Source organism: Salmo trutta, chromosome 17 (genome assembly GCF_901001165.1).
Source record: "Salmo trutta chromosome 17, fSalTru1.1, whole genome shotgun sequence".
NCBI classification, from domain to species: domain Eukaryota; kingdom Metazoa; phylum Chordata; class Actinopteri; order Salmoniformes; family Salmonidae; genus Salmo; species Salmo trutta.
Genome location: NC_042973.1, coordinates 25,613,854 through 25,631,330, shown reverse-complemented (window position 1 = coordinate 25,631,330; position 17,477 = coordinate 25,613,854). Strand labels below are relative to the sequence as shown.

The 17,477-nt window shown below is 42.9% G+C and overlaps 1 protein-coding gene and 1 non-coding gene across 2 annotated transcripts; one reads left to right on the top strand and one right to left on the bottom strand.

Moving 5' to 3' along the window:
• Positions 1-4,015: 4,015 nt before the first annotated feature.
• trnal-cag (transfer RNA leucine (anticodon CAG)) lies at positions 4,016-4,098 on the bottom strand. Its single transcript has one exon. It is a non-coding gene; the product is annotated as a tRNA-Leu (tRNA).
• Positions 4,099-6,826: 2,728 nt separating this feature from the next.
• Positions 6,827-16,448, top strand: LOC115151929 (protein-glutamine gamma-glutamyltransferase 2). The gene is made up of 13 exons (XM_029696285.1): positions 6,827-7,118; positions 8,115-8,285; positions 8,448-8,678; positions 9,054-9,172; positions 9,786-9,914; positions 10,006-10,183; positions 11,405-11,543; positions 11,664-11,767; positions 11,923-12,165; positions 12,368-12,634; positions 12,903-13,063; positions 13,240-13,376; positions 16,004-16,448. The coding sequence occupies exons 1-13, from the start codon at positions 6,854-6,856 to the stop codon at positions 16,149-16,151; spliced, it is 2,292 nt and encodes a 763-aa protein (XP_029552145.1). The 5' UTR covers positions 6,827-6,853; the 3' UTR covers positions 16,152-16,448.
• Positions 16,449-17,477: the final 1,029 nt, after the last annotated feature.

Here is a 17,477-nt window from a genome sequence, read left to right as displayed (position 1 = left end):
CCAAGGAACCACCTTCCTTTTCTCACCCACTTCACTCACTGGTACATATACACTTGCAGCACTCAAAATCAGAGAGGTTACAGAAGCAGCACATACATCAACCGGCCTGTCTAAAAACAACCGTCCAACAGACTTTAAGCAATGATCACCATCTTCTGAATGGTACCCTACCTGGAATAGTAACATCAAAGGTCATGGTACACGAAATTGGGAAATTATCACTTCCAACAGTAGAATCAATAATTACATTACATTCACACATAGATGCAATAGAGTACAAAGCCATTGTGAGGTCCAGGCAAGATATAACCCCTCTAACAACAACAACTCTTGTACCACATCCATCATTAAGACATACACCGCCACCTACTGTACTTGAGTGTGAGCCCAGTAACGGCCTAACTATATACATTAAATGATCTTCATTAGTCCTGTTCCTCTGAGAAAGTGAAATTGAGCCCCAGACAACAATTCGCTCCACCCAGTACACCACCCAAACCCCAACCCCGTCCAGCCTCTCTAACCCTTTCACACAATCTCTCCCTATCTACGTCATACAGTTCACAAAATATCAACACATGCTCCACCGTTTCCTCCACTAAACACTCATCACACAGGCCTGTTTCATGTCTCTCTATCATCATTGCCAGGTCGCAGTTGTAAATGAGAACTTGTTCTCAACTGGCCTACCTGGTTAAATAAAGGTGAAATAAAATAAAAAATCCACAACGTGACATTCAAATCTGTGTGCCCATATGGTGGTCTACTCCTCTGTCCTACATCCCATACTCCCCACCTCTTCCTTTACTGACCAGTGCATGGCAACAAAATGGCCTCCCCTTACTACTAGCATCACACTCCCTTTGCCAAAGATCAAGCCCTTTTGCCCGATTCAAGGACTTGACTTCCCTGCGGCCCAGCGGGACCTGAATATAAACCCCCTCTCTCCTCACAGCACTCTTAGCCGCCACATTGCCCTTCTCATTACCCTCCACACCCACATGGGCGGGAACCCAGCAAAAGTTTACCACCACTCCCATCCTCTCCAATCCATTAACAGCACCATCATCTCCACAAACCAGTCTCCCCTATCCGACCTGACCGTCTTCACACTACTCAACACTGCAACTGAATCAGAGCAGATCACCACTGAGTGGTTTATACACTGACACATAATCAGTTAACCGCTTGCATACTCTAACATTGAAATCTGGGATATACACCCCAGCCCCCACCCTACCACTAACTGGATCCTTTGAACCATCTGTATATATCCTTAATAATGAATAAAAACGATTATCTATATATTTCTCCAGTCTCCACACACCATCTCACGTCCTCACGCAGTTTTATCCTGCCCTCAATCATGTCCACATCTAATGTACACTTGGTTTCAGAAATAGCCAGAGGAACGTTCCCCAATGCAATTGATAGCCCTACCTCTCTCTCCCCCAATCTCAGTGCCCTTGACTGTATCCTATCCAGGCGCTGTAGTACTGTTTTGGCTGCCGATCCATATACAAAGCACCCATAATCCAAAGATAACCTGATCAATGCCTGGTACATATACAACAGTGTTTGTCTATCTGACCTCCAATCATATCCTGCCACTGCCCTCATGAGGTTCAGCACCTTCCTACACTTAATTTCAATATACTCAACATGTCTCTTCTATGTAAGCCTCTCATCAAATCACATACCTAAATACTTCAACTCAGACACCCTACCTATATCCTGACTGTATATTTGCAGCCTAACATCTTTAACTTTCCTCCTAGAAAACACCATATAGCAGGACATGGCCACAGACATCCTCAACCCCCATGCTAAAGACAAATCTTCCACAACTCCCACAGCTTCTTGCAACTTTGTCATCACATATTTCACATTCCCACCTCTCTTCCATACAGCCCCATCAACGGCATACAAGGCCACACCCACTCCCTGTCCCACCTCAAATATGTCATCTATCATCAGGGTGAACAACACTGGACTAACCACACTTCCCTGAGGAGTACACTGTTCACATCAAACCACATTGACAATTCTGACCCCACCCTCACCCGTATGACTCGATCGAACAGGAAGTCCATGATCCAATTATACAGAATCCCTCAATGCCAAACAGTCCATGAGAGAGGTGAAAAATTCTTCCTTAGTTGTTAATTTTCTCGAAATCTAAAGGCACAAATTAGATTTGATACAATGTCTTTTAAGTAGTTGAACATGTTATTTCTCCAACCTCGTGAAAGTGACAAACGGACATGTTTTCATTTTTATCAAAAACAACTTTAAATCGAAAGTGCCTTTGATTTGACGGCATGCACATGCGCAGGTCGGCGAGATACGACCGTTACACGGTCATGGCTAGAAGGGATCTAGCTTTAGTCAAATTAATGTCAAACCTAACCCTTTTCCTAACTCGAGATGTTAATTCTCCTTACCTGCTACGAAGCATCAAATCTGACGTTAGTTTGACAAAAACTGGATCCCTTCTAGCCATGACCCCGTTACACCTGATGACGTATTTCTATGCATGAGCTTAGCTAGCAAACGTCACCATGACACCGCCTACAAGTGTGATTGGGGATTTCTATTGGAGAAGCAGTTTAGTCTATCCTCATAATGTACTGTCTTTGCTACTTTGACATTACTTTTGGTGCTTTCAAGACAACTGGTGCCGCGTTCAAAGCAACTTGGAACTGGGAAATCTCAGATTTCCGACTTCAGTGCGTTCTAAACAACTGGGAACCCGGGAAAAAACAATTTGAACGGTCATCCAACTCGTAATTCCAACTCGGGAACTCTGGCCTCTTTCTACTCTTTCTAGAGCTCCGACTTTCTGCCCTGAAGATCTCTGACGTCATGATTTGACCTCGTATTTTTTTAGAATTCCCAGATGTTTTGAACACAGCATGGGAACTTTGAAAAAAATAAAACTAGGTCAAATCATGACGTTGGTCCGACTTTCCGGCTTGGAATTCCGAGTTGGATGACTGTTCAAAATGATTTTTCCCAGTCTGAGCTAGTTCTTCCCAGTTGTCTTGAACACACTAAAGTCGGAAGTTGGAGATTAACGAGTTCCGAGGTCCCAGTTATTTTGAACACAGCATTTGACAGCATTTGCGGCACAAGCTGTTGATTGTGCTACTCTCTCTCTCTCTCTCTCTCTCTCTCTCTCTCTCTCTCTCTCTCTCTCTCTCTCTCTCTCTCTCTCTCTCTCTCTCTCTCTCTCTCTCTCTCTCAATTAAATTAAATTAAATTCAAAGGGCTTTATTGGCATGGGACACATATGTTTACATTGCCAAAGCAAGTGAAATAGATAATAAGCAAGTGAAATAAACAATAAAAAATGAACAGTAAACATTACTCTCTCTCTGCACTTGTGTGTGTACGTGTGCTTTGTATGTAATGAGCAATATCTAGCCAGTTCAGACTGAATTAGGAATTTACATGGCCAGATAAGTGTTTCTTATATATGTTTGTCATATTTCTGCTGTTGGGAAGAGAATAGGATGTTATGCAGAAAAATATGTTGGAAGGACAAAGCTATGTATGTTTACGCACATGGAAGTCAGTGATTCATGTTTACTAGGTTAATGAGGCAATACAAACGTGATGTGACTAAAATGGCCTACTGTTTTCATCATTTTGACAATAACTAGACTTAATCATTATTCAAATGACAAAAATGTGACTAAGACTTAATGATATTTTAGTCAAAATGACTAAGACTAGACTAAATGTAAAAAAGAGTGCCAACATGAGCACTGTTCCGTAACTATCACATCACCGCCGTCATTTTACTTTCTATGAATTTGTAACAGTCTAAGAAAGTGTGTCAACAATCTCGAATACTGTCACGCGCACATAGGGCCAAATCTAACGTTGAGACAAAATAACAAATAACCTAGTACCACATGTAACTAGTGGGTGTAGATTCACTTCTGGTTAGTTAACAGTATCTTTCCTGATACCTACAACAAGACAATTACATTTCCTTTCCTAAAAGTAATGTCAGAAGTGGGATTCGAACCCACGCCTCCAGGGGAGACTGCGACCTGAACGCAGCGCCTTAGACCGCTCGGCCATCCTGACGTTCACTTATCAGAAAATTATAACATATATGAACAGACTTCGGACTAGCACTTGTCTAATAAGACAGTTAAAAAGATAGTTAGTGATAATAGTACGGTGAATAACAACTGATCTAATCAGACGGTTGAAAATATAGTTAGTGGTAATAGTACGGCGAATAACAACTGAATAAGTCATGAAACAAGGACTTTTATCTGCGAGCAAGCAAGCAAATGAGCAGCTAGCGATCATGCATAATTCCTAGCAGCTAGCTAACGTTAGCATGTGGTTTCAAACTCTAGGCAGAGAATTCTGTCTCCTGATATGACCTCCTGGCGTCACTGCAGCACGCACTCCGCCTGTGTTGATGGAGATGTCTACACACCAAGTGCCACGGCTGCATACTTGGGGGAAGGAAGGAGCAAGAACAAGACCTCCTGAGGACCACAGACAACTTTAAATCTCTTATTCATAGTCTGTGTACATGTTGACAGAGGTGTCTGACTCGCTGTCCTTACTTCAGTGTTACTGTTGTAGTGAAAGAGGGGATTCATGACTCACCTGGGGTGTAATTTCAGGGAGTCACTCGATCTGGGTTGTCCCTGCCCTGTGTGTCTACACAACCAGCCTACAGGCAGCAATGCTTCCTAAGGTAGGATGGGCTATGCTCCAAAAATACTCCCGCTCTGTCAGGAGAAGAGTATTTATGTCTCAGCGTTTGCACAAGCATGAGAGAAAAATAAGATGAAAGATGCATTGTTTCAGTGGCGGTCTTTGGAGAGTTACTAGCTCCCCCTGGTGTGAACACTTGGACCAGTGATTGTTTTATTAAAACTTGGCTTATCCACTCACTGACTGTATATCACTATAAACCAGACTTGACCTTTACAGCCTGCCATGTTGTTTTCATATCCTCTCTGACCTCCCAAGAAGGGAGTCACATAGTAGTGGTGTGTGACTGGTCATACTGGTCAACTGTCATCGTCACCTAGGTGCTATGTGGATGAAGTTCTGTCAGCGGTGGACACCCCATTTTCCCGAAATCTTACTGTCACAGCATTCCTCAGTTCAGTGTCTAACACACTTATCTCTCTCTTTTGGGTGGGGCAGAGTGATCACCGGGTTGTTTGCCCCCTTTGTCAGCAGGACAGAGGGGCTTCTGTGTGTCAGCAAAAGCAAGAACCACCCAAGCGATGTAACAGCACAGTGAGAATCTGCTGCCATCAGAGATGTTATTGTTAGAGATGTTATTGTTCCCTACACTTTCCACTCACACAATTCCATAGGCCTCATTTCTTATTTATAGTCACTGAGAATTAACCAAATATGTCACACACTGTAGCAAAGGGGCTCAGTGCTGTCATGGTGATGAAGACATTTCCCTCATATTGTTTCTCTTGTAGTGTGTCTCCTTACTCCATTATTGGAATATGACTTCCTGACACACGGTCTGGCTGGCAAACACACATACCTCTTACACACTCACCATTCCATTACTCATAAATTGTAACTTCACACAGCCTAATAAGTACAACTGATAGTGAGCATGTACACACTCAAAAAGTACTCTATTATATTTTTTTACTATATTGTATATTAGTAATATAATGGTGGACTTGAATCCTATGACTTGGACTTAAGTTGAGTCTCACAAATTTAATAATGACTTGAACTTGGAGCGTTGACCCTCATGACATGACATTGAACGACAGATGATATATGAGATGATATTTCAACACCATGCGTTCCAGTATAAAAATATCCCTTCTTGCTTTTACTATTATTCTTTAACTTTGGGACATAGAGACATCATATGGATAAGTAAAAAGATCACCGTTATGATATTTCAACACAATGTATTTTAGTAGAAATACCCTTCCCACTTTTCACATAATTTCAGTAGAAATACACTTTCAGCTTTTTATTTAACTAAGCAAGTTAGTTCAGAACAAATTCTTTTTTACAATGACAGCCTACCCCAGCCAAACCATAACCTGGACAACACTGGGCCAATTGTGCCTCACCCTATGGGACTCTCAATCACAGCCAGTTGTGATACAGCCTGGAACTGAATTAGGGTCTGTAGTGGTGCCTCTAGCACTGCGATGCAGTGCTTTACACCGCTGAGCCACTCAGGAGCCCCAGCTTTCACTGTATTGGATGTGTAATCGATGTCCTATAGTTGATGTTAAACGTTTGTTTAAATGGATGTTTAACTTTTTATTTAAAACCAGCTTGGGTTTGATTATTTTGCTTTACCATGTGCCAGGAAAAATAGCTCCGGTCAATGTCCTGGACTGCAATTCAGCTGAACAAAATCTTATTTTCCTTCTCAAGTATATCATGCTGTAAACTTATTCAACTTGTATATTTTGTAATTGGTGACTTTCAGGCTTTATACAGAAAGAAAAAAAGTGGCCATATATGCAAAATTGTATATGATGCAAAACATTTACTGGAAAACTGTTGGATTAGTAAAAGTGTGCCCTATGCCCTGAACCCTTTATCCGCTTAACAAAGAACACAGTGTCTGAGCTTAGATCACAGTGGGAGAAAAAGGTTCCCGCACATGGCTGACACAAACTATAGTAAATATTTGGGCTCTCATGCTTTTTTCAGTGGAAGTAAAATATTGAAGTAGGCAGAGCTTGTGCTTCCCAATTCAAGCTTGTACACACACGCACACACGCATGGGCACGCATCCAATCACGCACGTACACACACACGCACCCACAGATTGTGGGTACACCTCTGTTCTGGATCTCCACAGAGTGTGATGTCAGAGGTCAGGGAGAACAGTGAACGGGAGGTGTGTATGGGTGAACATGTGTATTGGAGCACTAGGACAGAGCCATTCCTCTCCAGTATAAATACTGGGTCCTGGTGGAGACGGGTAGAAAAGCGATGCATACACCTTCAGGACTGTGTGAAAAGACAAAAGAGGAGTCAAACGTATCATAAAAGGAGGTTACACGGCAGAGAAGAGAAGATTCACAGAGGAGTTATTCACCACAAAGAGTGGAGAATGGCCGACCAAAACGGTAAGGGATTTAGCATTATTTCACATTTTTTTAAACCATTGGTAGTGCCCCCCGAAGTAGAGGAGACAAATATTCCAAGCAATTTCTATATCTGTGAAAAATGTGCTGCCGGATGAATTCACAGCAGTGTGCTAAGGTCACTCATTCTAATTTAAGCAATGCATACCAGGAGAGCATGAGACCAACAGGCTCACACACGCTAATCATACAAATATGAGGATGGAGCAGAGGTGTTATCTGACAAAGTTTCTTCTCAAATGTGTACATTTCTAAATTTAAACAGAATATACAGTAGATCTGTGTTTCTCCTTGTCAAAAATGAAAGTTGGTCTGTCTCTGTCTGTGTCTCTGTGTGTGATCATAGTATATGGCACACAAGTGTGTCTAACCTCAAGAATGGCTGAAGGATGACTTCAGTTTGATGGCTTAGATTGGTCTCTTTTGTTCCAATCTGACCTGGCAAACCAGGTCTATACTTACTTGTTACTTGATGGTTTATAAAGAACATTTGCAAAAAGCATCAAACTTTGTTATTCACCTCTGTTCTTTAAAAAAAGCTTTCTCCCGCGCTACTGTTACAATATAGTATTAACATACATTTCTGGCAATCATTGTCATAACCCTTTAATATCAAAACAGCAATGTTAATGTTTTCACACAGTGCCACATGCTTGAGTGGAGTTGTCTACCTACAGTAGCTTCTATAAATATGAAGTGGGGTCCTTGACTTTATGACTCACACTGATAGTCAGGCTCAAATAGATGACTTGTCTGACCTTTCTGTGGTTTGACCTGTACAACCTGGGACCATTGTGATTGATATGACTAAACTAGAGATCTCTCTAGAAATATGAATATCTACAAGAGTAATAGTACAGGTGTGGTCTGGTTACCCCCTAAGACATCCTCTTGAACTCATTATTTGTAACTATACAGTAGAATAGGTTTTTATTAGAAGTGACTGAACCCTATGCTTTTTCTTTCATTGTGTTCCAGGTGTATTCATGGGGATGGACCTGCTTTGCCAGGTGAACAGCCATGCCCATCGTACAGAGGAGATGGACGTGGAAAGGCTGCTGGTTCGTAGGGGGCAGCCCTTCTCCCTTGCCTTGCAGTGCTTCACAACCCTGCCACCTAAACACAAACTAGCCATGATCTTGCATCTAGGTAAGCAACTCAAGGACAAGGACCATAAGCTTAAGTCAGCAATAGAGTGGATACTACTGCACAGTGGGAGGAGTTAGTTATGATTGACAGATATAAAAATAAAATGGTCTGGTAAAACAGCTTTGAATGACAGTATATGTGTGGTTTTGTTTGTGTGTTTAGGTAAGGAGGGTGAGGTGGTTGTGAAGGTGTTGGATGCCCGTGCTGGCAGTGACAAGTGGTGGTTCCGCCAGCAGGGGGCTCAGAGTGAGGTGCTGCTGACGATCCACAGCCCAGCAGACGCCCCTGTGGGACTCTACAGTGTGACAGTGCTGCTCCTCTCCCCTGACGGACACATCCTGGAGAAGACAACACCAGACACGTTCTACCTGCTCTTCAACCCCTGGTGCAAAGGTGAGCTCACACATGCATGCGCTGCGTGCACATGCACACACACACTAGTTGAATCAGTAAGGAAATATTGAAAGTGCTCAGTGTTGTGGCACTGCACCCTGTCCTGTTTTATATGCTCTTTTGGTAAGGTGGAGGGCTCAGGGAGGTGCCACTCTCAGGTCAGAGTCAGGGAAGATACTGTCTTCAGTTGTGTATTTGTGTCCGTCCCTGTAATTACTTTGAAATACATTTGAGCCGAACATGAAATTATAACAACATATAGAAAAATATGAAATTAGTGGAACAGATTGCTTATATGAAAGTTGTCAGTTGTGTGATATCACTACAATAAGAATGCCTCACTCTTCTCTGGGTCTTTGTTTTTCTCCCTCCCAGCTGACTCTGTGTACCTCCCTGATGAGGAGCTGCTAGAGGAGTACATCCTGAATGAAAATGGCCTCCTTTACCAGGGTTCCTGGGACCAGATTTCCTCACTACCCTGGAACTTTGGACAGGTAGCAAACATACAGCACTTCTGAAGGGCAGACAGCCAACACAGCTGAGACAGAATAGAGAGCCCAAACCTGTTGATCCCATTATCAACCCATCGATCCAATGAGAACCAGATCTCAGTGATGTGCAGCCTGAATCACAGTTCTAGCTGAGGCAGTTCCAAACAGAAAGATAAACAACGGGGCATGTGGGTGGGTGTTGGCAGCCAGTGGTTTCTGTCAAGTCTGAAGGCTTGATGGTGGCCTGTGTGAATTGTCACAGCTTGGTGTCGTTTGGAGACACCATGCACCAGCTGGCAGAGGAAATGTCTTTGGTGGATGTAAGACATTTTTACACTGGATGTGTGAAAATGCCAACCACTAAAACATGGGTTTGTCTCATCTGAGAGAGACAGAGACATAGTCACATAGAGATTGAGAAAGAGACAGACAAACAACCTGCATGGCTTATTGTCTACATCTAGTGAGGAGAAAGTACATAGAGTCACAGTCACACTCAACAATTCTATGTATGTATTTTAACACTGGTTTGAGATTTGGATCTATATCATCATGAGCTCACTTAATGCATTCTCATAATATTTTTACGTATAATCCCTCATGTCATTTTTCATAGTTTGAACAAGATGTGGTGGACATCTGTTTTGAAATCCTGGACAATTCACCTGCTGCACTGACAAACCCAGAGATGGACACAGCCAACCGAGCAGACCCAGTGTACGTGAGCAGGACAATTACTGCCATGGTAAGGTTCACCCTATAACTTCATTATTTCTACACATTGGGAATAGTTATAATCTCACAGTAATTAACCTACCTACTCTACACCTGTGCAGGTGAACGCTAATGATGACCGTGGCGTGGTGTCGGGGCGTTGGGACGGGAAGTACGATGACGGGGTGCCGCCCACACGTTGGACTGGCAGTGTGCCCATCCTCAGGCGCTGGAGTGAGGCCGGGGCACAGAGGGTGCGCTACGGACAGTGCTGGGTGTTCTCAGGCGTAGCCTGTACAGGTGAGAGACACATATGTGGACAATTACAAATAGCTAGGTGTCTGGTTAGACTGTAAACTCTCCTTCCAGACTCACATTAAGCATCTCCAATCCAAAATTAAATCTAGAATCGGCTTCCTATTTTACAACAAAGGATCCTTCACTCATGCTGCCAAACATACCCTCGTAAAACTGATTATCCTACCGATCCTTGACTTCGGCGATGTCATTTATAAAATAGCCTCCAACACTACTCAGCAAATTGGATGCAGTCTATCACAGTGCCATCTGTTTTGTCACCAAAGCCCCATATACTACGCACCACTGCGACCTGTATGCTCTCGTTGGCTGGCCCTCGCTTCATATTCGTTGCCAAACCCACTGGCTCCAGGTCATCTATAAGTCTTTGCTAGGTAAAGCCCCGCCTTATCTCAGCTCACTGGTCACCATAGCAGCACCCACCGGTAGCACTCGCTCCAGCAGGTATATTTCACTGGTCACTCCCAAAGCCTATTCCCCCTTTGGCCACCTTTCCTTCCAGTTCTCTGCTGCCAATGACTGGAACGAACTGCAAAAATCACTGAAGCTGGAGACTCATATCTCCCTCACTAACTTTAAGCATCAGCTGTCAGAGCAGCTCACAGATCACTGCACCTGTACATAGCCCATCTGTAAATAGCCCATCTATCTACCTACCTCATCCCCATATTGTTATTTATTTATTTATTTTGCTTCTTTGCACCCCAGTATCTCTACTTCCACATTCATCTTCTGCACATCTATCACTCCAGTGTTTAATTGCTATATTGTAATTATTTCGCCACTACGGCCTATTTATTGCCTTTCCTTCCTAATCTTACCTCATTTGCACACCTTGTATATAGATTTTTTTTATATTGTGTTATTGACTGTACGTTTGTTTATTCCATGTGTAACTCTGTGTTGTTGTTTGTGTCGCAATGCTTTGCTTTATCTTGGCCAGGTCGCAGTTGTAAATGAGAACTTGTTCTCAACTGGCCTACCTGGTTAAATAAAGGTGAAATAAAAATAAAATAAAAACATAGGAGACAACACACTGACACAAGATGGCTCTCTCTCTTTGGCTCTCTCTCAGCTAACTTCCTAACACTCTCTGGTTCTATATTTGCACTATCAAATATTTCATTCAGCTACACTATATTAGGCTATAAACAGACTATATGCTGTTTGCTGATTGGTTACTTTCTCTCACCAATCACACAGTTCTTCGCTGTCTGGGCATACCCACTCGCCCAGTTACAAACTACTCCTCTGCCCATGACACTGATGGCAACCTGAATGTGGACTATCTGTACGACGAGCAGCTGGAGAGTGTCTCTGAAGGCAGGAAGGACATGATCTGGTAAGGCTCACAACCTACACTTCCATAGTTTTCATGTTGCTTTCATTTCTAGATATCAGCTTAGAATTATGCAGAATCAGCACTGTGTGTGTGTGTGTGTGTGTGTGTGTGTGTGTGTAGGAACTACCATTGCTGGGTGGAGTCCTGGATGGACAGGGAGGATCTTCCTAAAGGCTATGATGGGTGGCAGGCTCTGGATCCCACCCCACAGGAGAGGAGTGATGGTACGGTCCCACTTCATATTCATGACCAGTCTTGGTTTACCAAGCCCCTTTAAAGCTATTTTTTATGGTTGGGCTACTACAGGAAGTTACATTTCATGCATGTTTTTTCTGTAAAGCTGTTTTTCTTGCCCTCATCCCTATCTCCTCCTTCTCAGGGGTGTACTGTTGTGGGCCCTGTCCAGTGAAGGCAGTGAGGGATGGTGATGTGGGGATGAAGTATGATGCAGCCTTCGTGTTCTCTGAGGTGAACGCAGACCTGGTCACCTGGATAGTCTACCCAGATGGCCAACGCTCACAAGTTTCCCTCAACCAGAATACAGTGGGCCAAAACATCAGCACCAAGAGTGTGTACGGAGACTACAGAGAGGACATCACTAAACATTACAAATACCCCGAAGGTATTCACTTCCTTCCTTTAAACAAACATACTGTAATGTCCACACTTGCACAAATACTAGCACAGATGGGAAGAGAACCTAAAGAGTACAGTAGACTGTTACACACTACAAATACCCCCAAGGGAAGGGTGTCACTTTGGACATATACCACACGAACACACCGTTAATTTAACAGTATGACATCCTCCTTCCTTTCTACCAGGTTCAGTGAAGGAGCGTGAGGTGTATGAGAAGGCAGGACGGCGGGTAACGCAGCCGAATGGAGCACCAGGGCAGCTGGAGCTGAAGATCAAACACGCCCAGGCCATCCTGGGGACAGACTTTGATGTGATAGTGGAGGTGCACAACGTGGGTGGGGAGGACACCCCAGCCCAGCTGACTGTGACATCCAACGCTGTCACCTACAACAGCCTCCACCGGGGGGAGTGCCATAGGAAGACTGCCAGCCTGACTGTGCCAGCCCAGAAAGGTGGGCCTCAACTGCCATCACACAATCAAACGTTTTCGTGAAGTTTATCATTGTGCAATAGGCGAGAGGAATCAAGAATCATGACTGAAAACTTTGAACTAGTGTGAGACCCTGTGTTTGATTGATTTTTTACTGGCACTGGGTCAGTCTGACCCCTGGTGTTCTTGTATGTTTAGGAACCGAGTAAACAATGCAAAACTATACCATGGAACAAGTGTGAAACAATACAATAACATACTTTCTCCTCTCATCCCTATTATTCTCACAGCTCATAAGGAAGTGCTGCGGCTACGGTATGATCACTACGGGGCATGTGTGTCTGAGCATAACCTGATTAGGGTCACAGCACTACTCCAGGTCAGCGGCCAGCCCGAAGTCATCTTACAAGAGGTCAACATCCAACTGAGCATGCCTCAGCTCCATGTCAAGGTACTATCTGGAACGGGAAATGGCTCTGGTGAAGCAATGCTTAAATTGAGTACTACTGGTCATGAGAATGGATATATTCAAGTGCAAACAGTGGTTTATAGTAATTGATTTAAGGTTGTTTGATACTGAGATGATCATTTCTGATGATGTCTGCACTGTCCATGTTCTTTCTCCAGGTAGTGGGAGATGCAGTTGTATCTCGGAAATTGATTGCCCACATCAGCTTCACCAATCCATTGCCTATTACCCTCAGAGGGGGCGTGTTTACTGTGGAGGGGGCAGGTCTGACAGCAGCGCGGGAGATCCAAGCACCGTAAGTATCTCTGTGTGTTGTATGTGAGAGAGGAGATCCAATCTTCATTGAATTTGTATATGCTTTTTCAGCAATGAGAGAATGTATGTAGACCTGAAACTCTTTCAAACCCAGGGCTCTTTAAAGATCTCGCACCCTGTGCAGCAGCTGAAGATTTAGAGAGGGATAGCATCTCAGAGAGCTCTTGGCTGCCACTGTAAATTCCTCAGCAAGGACATAGTCTGACCACATTGCAGGAGTAAAAATAACAAGATCTGCTTTTCTCTCGCTCCACATCCCTTAAAAAGACAAAGAGAGAGCCTGACATATCCTCCTCATCCCAGGCCAAAGACGACTAACCCCGCCCAGCGTGGCTCTCCAGGACCACAGGCCAAATGTTACCACACATAACCTCCAAAAAGAGCTGCCAGTGTAAACATATGCCCTCAGACTAAACACAGGATAATTTCTCTGCCGGCCATCTGGTTGAATTTAACATTCTTTGACAAAACATCACACTTCCTGGACCTAGCCTACCTCATTTTTTGGTCATCTCATGTAGCTCAAGTGTGAAGAAAAAAAAAATCCACATTTTTATAGCAGCGCTAGGGTTGGGCAATCATATCGTTTCTGTACCATACTGGGGTATACGGTATTACCAAAGATTTTTATAAATAACCCAATATAGACCAGAACTTAATCATAGTGGGCCGAACAAACAAGGTGGGCAGAGCCAAGCATGAGCTAGTGAGATCCTATTGGTGTGTTCTAGCATTTATTCGCATATTTCCGATAGGGAATACCGACTCTGTGAAACGCGCGTGTGAAATACTTCTAAACTCCTTCTAAACTATTTTTAAACATTGGCAAAGGGTAAAGTCTACAAAATGCATTCCTCACGGTTTGTTACAGATTTTAGTTTTGGAAACAGAAAACTGTATGGAGATCAAATGTTTTATAGATGAGAAAATGTGCAGAATGTTGGCAAAAATCCATCTCGCTCCATCTTCTCCCACTGCCGGCCACTGGGCTTCCTCTCATCACCATATTTGGTAATGAGTGGAAACACCAACCGGATGCTTCACATTTATACATCCAGTAAAATATCTGCCTCATTGTTCCAGCCATGGTATTACTAAATGTGCATGCACACAAGGGGCTGTATTAAAAAAAACACACAAAAAAATACAAATTTAGGCAGCAGGGATCTTGATCCAGGAGGGGATTGAATGTCTCTGCTGTAAACAAGAAGCTTGATTTTGACATCTATCCACATATCTAGCCAGTTAGCAAACCAAATGCATAGCTGGAGCCCTGAGATGAATAATTTATTTGACACATCTTAGATTTCTTATAGTCATACTTAATTTATAAGCAGTGGTGTATCAGTTTCCCCCAACCCAATAAACACTTTTTCAGGGGAGTATTGAAAATCATACCATCTGTATTTTGAAATACCCCGGCATACGGTATAAAAGGTACAGTATATCACCCAAGCCTAAGCAGCACATAGCCACAACTGTAAATTCTGGCAGCTAATCGAGTTTAAAATTCCAGCAGACCTGAATGTTAAACAAGTTGTGTGGTGGTCTTTCCCAGAAATGTATGGCTACAAAAAAGTTTATATTACCAGACAATATTTCTGAATTAGCTGGTTTTTGGCTTACATGCAAGAGGTGTTAAAATACACTGAACAAAAATATAAACGCAACATGCAACAATTTAAACGATTTTACTGTTACAGTTCAATTAAAGAAATCAGTCAATTGAAATAAATTCATTAGGCCCTAATCTCTGGACTTCACATGATTGGGCAGGGGCACAGCCATGGGTGGCTTGGGAGGACAGAGGCCCACCCACTTGGGAGCCAGGCCCACCCACTGGGAAACCAGGCCCAGCCAATCAGAATTAGTTTTTACCCACAAAAGTGCTTTATTACAGACAGAAACACTCCTCCGTTTCATCAGCTGTCCAGGTGGCTGGTCTCAGTCGATCACACAGGTGAAGGAGCCGGATGTGGAGGTCCTGGGCTGGCGTGGTTACACATGGTCTGCGGTTGTGAGGCTGGTTGGAAGTACTGCCAAATTCTCTAAAAAGACGGAGGCAGTTTATGGTAGAGAAATGAGCATTCAATTCTCTGGCAACAGCTCTGGTGGACATTCCTGCAGTCAGCATGCCAATTGCACCCTACCTCAAAACTTTTGAGGCATCTGTGGCATTGTGTTGTGTGACAAAACGGCACATTTTAGTGCCTTTTATTGTCCCCAGCACAAGGCGCACCTGTGTAATGATCCTGATGTTTAATCATGTTTTTGATATTCCACACCTGTCAGGTAGATTATCTTGGCAAAGGCCAAATGTTCACTAACAGGTATGTAAACAAATTTGTGGCCAAAATTTGAGAGAAATAAGCTTTTTGTGCATATGGAAAAATGCTAGGATCTTGTATTTCAGCTCATGAAACATGGGACCAACACTTTCCATGTTGCGTTTATATTTTTGTTCAGTATAGCGTGACGTGTTTGACATGGCCTCATTGAACACAGCAGGAGACCTCCATTAGTATTTTAACCCTTAGTGGAACAGAGCAAGACTGAGTTGAAAGAACAATGTGTGCTTGTAGTGAAACGATTTCTTTTCTCCTACAGAGATGACATTGGACCAGGTCAAGAGGTCAAGGTCAAGTTGTCCTTCAAGCCCACCCGAGCAGGCCTGAGAAAACTGATGGTCGACTTTGATGCAGACAGAATAAGGGATGTTAAAGGCATTGCCACTTTGATTGTGAGAAACAAGTGAACTGTCAATTAACAATGTATATCATATCATGTATATTTCTATATAAAAAAAATACCCTGTAAATGCAATATGAAAGTGAGTTGCAAAATCATGTGTTGTTTTTTTCTATTGTTCTTGACGATCTTATGAAGGGATTTACAAACCTTGGCAAAGAAAGGTGGGTCTCTGAATCCAAAAGTATTGCTAGAGTCAGTGAGACAAATATAACCATACCCTTTGTCACGTAGAGTAGGGCAGAAAGCTAAACTGAAAAACCTAACCTCTATCAAATAAAATGATGGCGGAGCCGCAAAAGTACTTCTGTGCAAGGGTGTTTATTTATATAGTGAATCCAGAAGAAAAACAAGAGTACTGCCATCCAAAGTATACATTATGGAGACAGCTTAAAAACAAACCAAAATGGTTCCCCCCTTGATCTGAAAGAGAGGCTCCTTTTGTAGGGGAAGCTCCTCCCATCAGAACATACCCAGCACTAATTAATTAAGCAATTACCTTCATCAAAGCCTACATTTTCCACTCAGCTAAACATAATGAATTATATTTGGAAAGTATTCAGACCCCCGTTACGTTACTGTCACGTCCTGACCAGTATAAGGGGTTATTTGTTATTGTAGTTTGGTCAGGGCGTGGCAGGGGTGTGTTTGTTTTGTGTTATCGGGGTTTTTGGGTATGGTTCTATGTTTTTGTATTTCTATGTTTTTTCTATGTTGTGTATTTCTTTGTGTTGGCCTGGTATGGCTCTCAATCAGGAACAGCTGTACATCGTTGTTGCTGATTGGGAGCCATACTTAGGTAGCCCTTTTTTTTCACCTGTCTTTTGTGGGAAGTTGGTTTTGCACTGCTGTGTATAGCCTGCAATACTGTTTAGCTGTCGTTCGTTTTGTGTAAATGTTCTAATAAAAAGTATTATGAGCATTCACGTACCCGCTGCATTTTGGTCTACTCACTACGACGGCCGTGACAGTTACAGCTTTATTCTAAAATTGATTAGATTGTTTTTTCCCCTCATCAATCTACACACAATATCCCAAAATACAAAAGCAAAAGCAGGTTTGTAGAAATGTTTGCAAATTCATAAAAAACAAAAAATGGAAATATCACATTTACATAAGTATTCAGACCCTTTACTCAGTACTTTGTTAAAGCTCTTTTACCAGCGATTACAGCCTCGAGTCTTCTTGGTTATGACGCTACAGGTTTGGGGCAGTATTTGGGGAGTTTCTCCCATTCTTCTCTGCAGATCCTCTCAAGCTCTGTCGGGTTAGATGGAGAGCATCGCTGCACAGCTATTTTCAGGTCTTTCCAGAGATGTTTGATTGGGTTCAA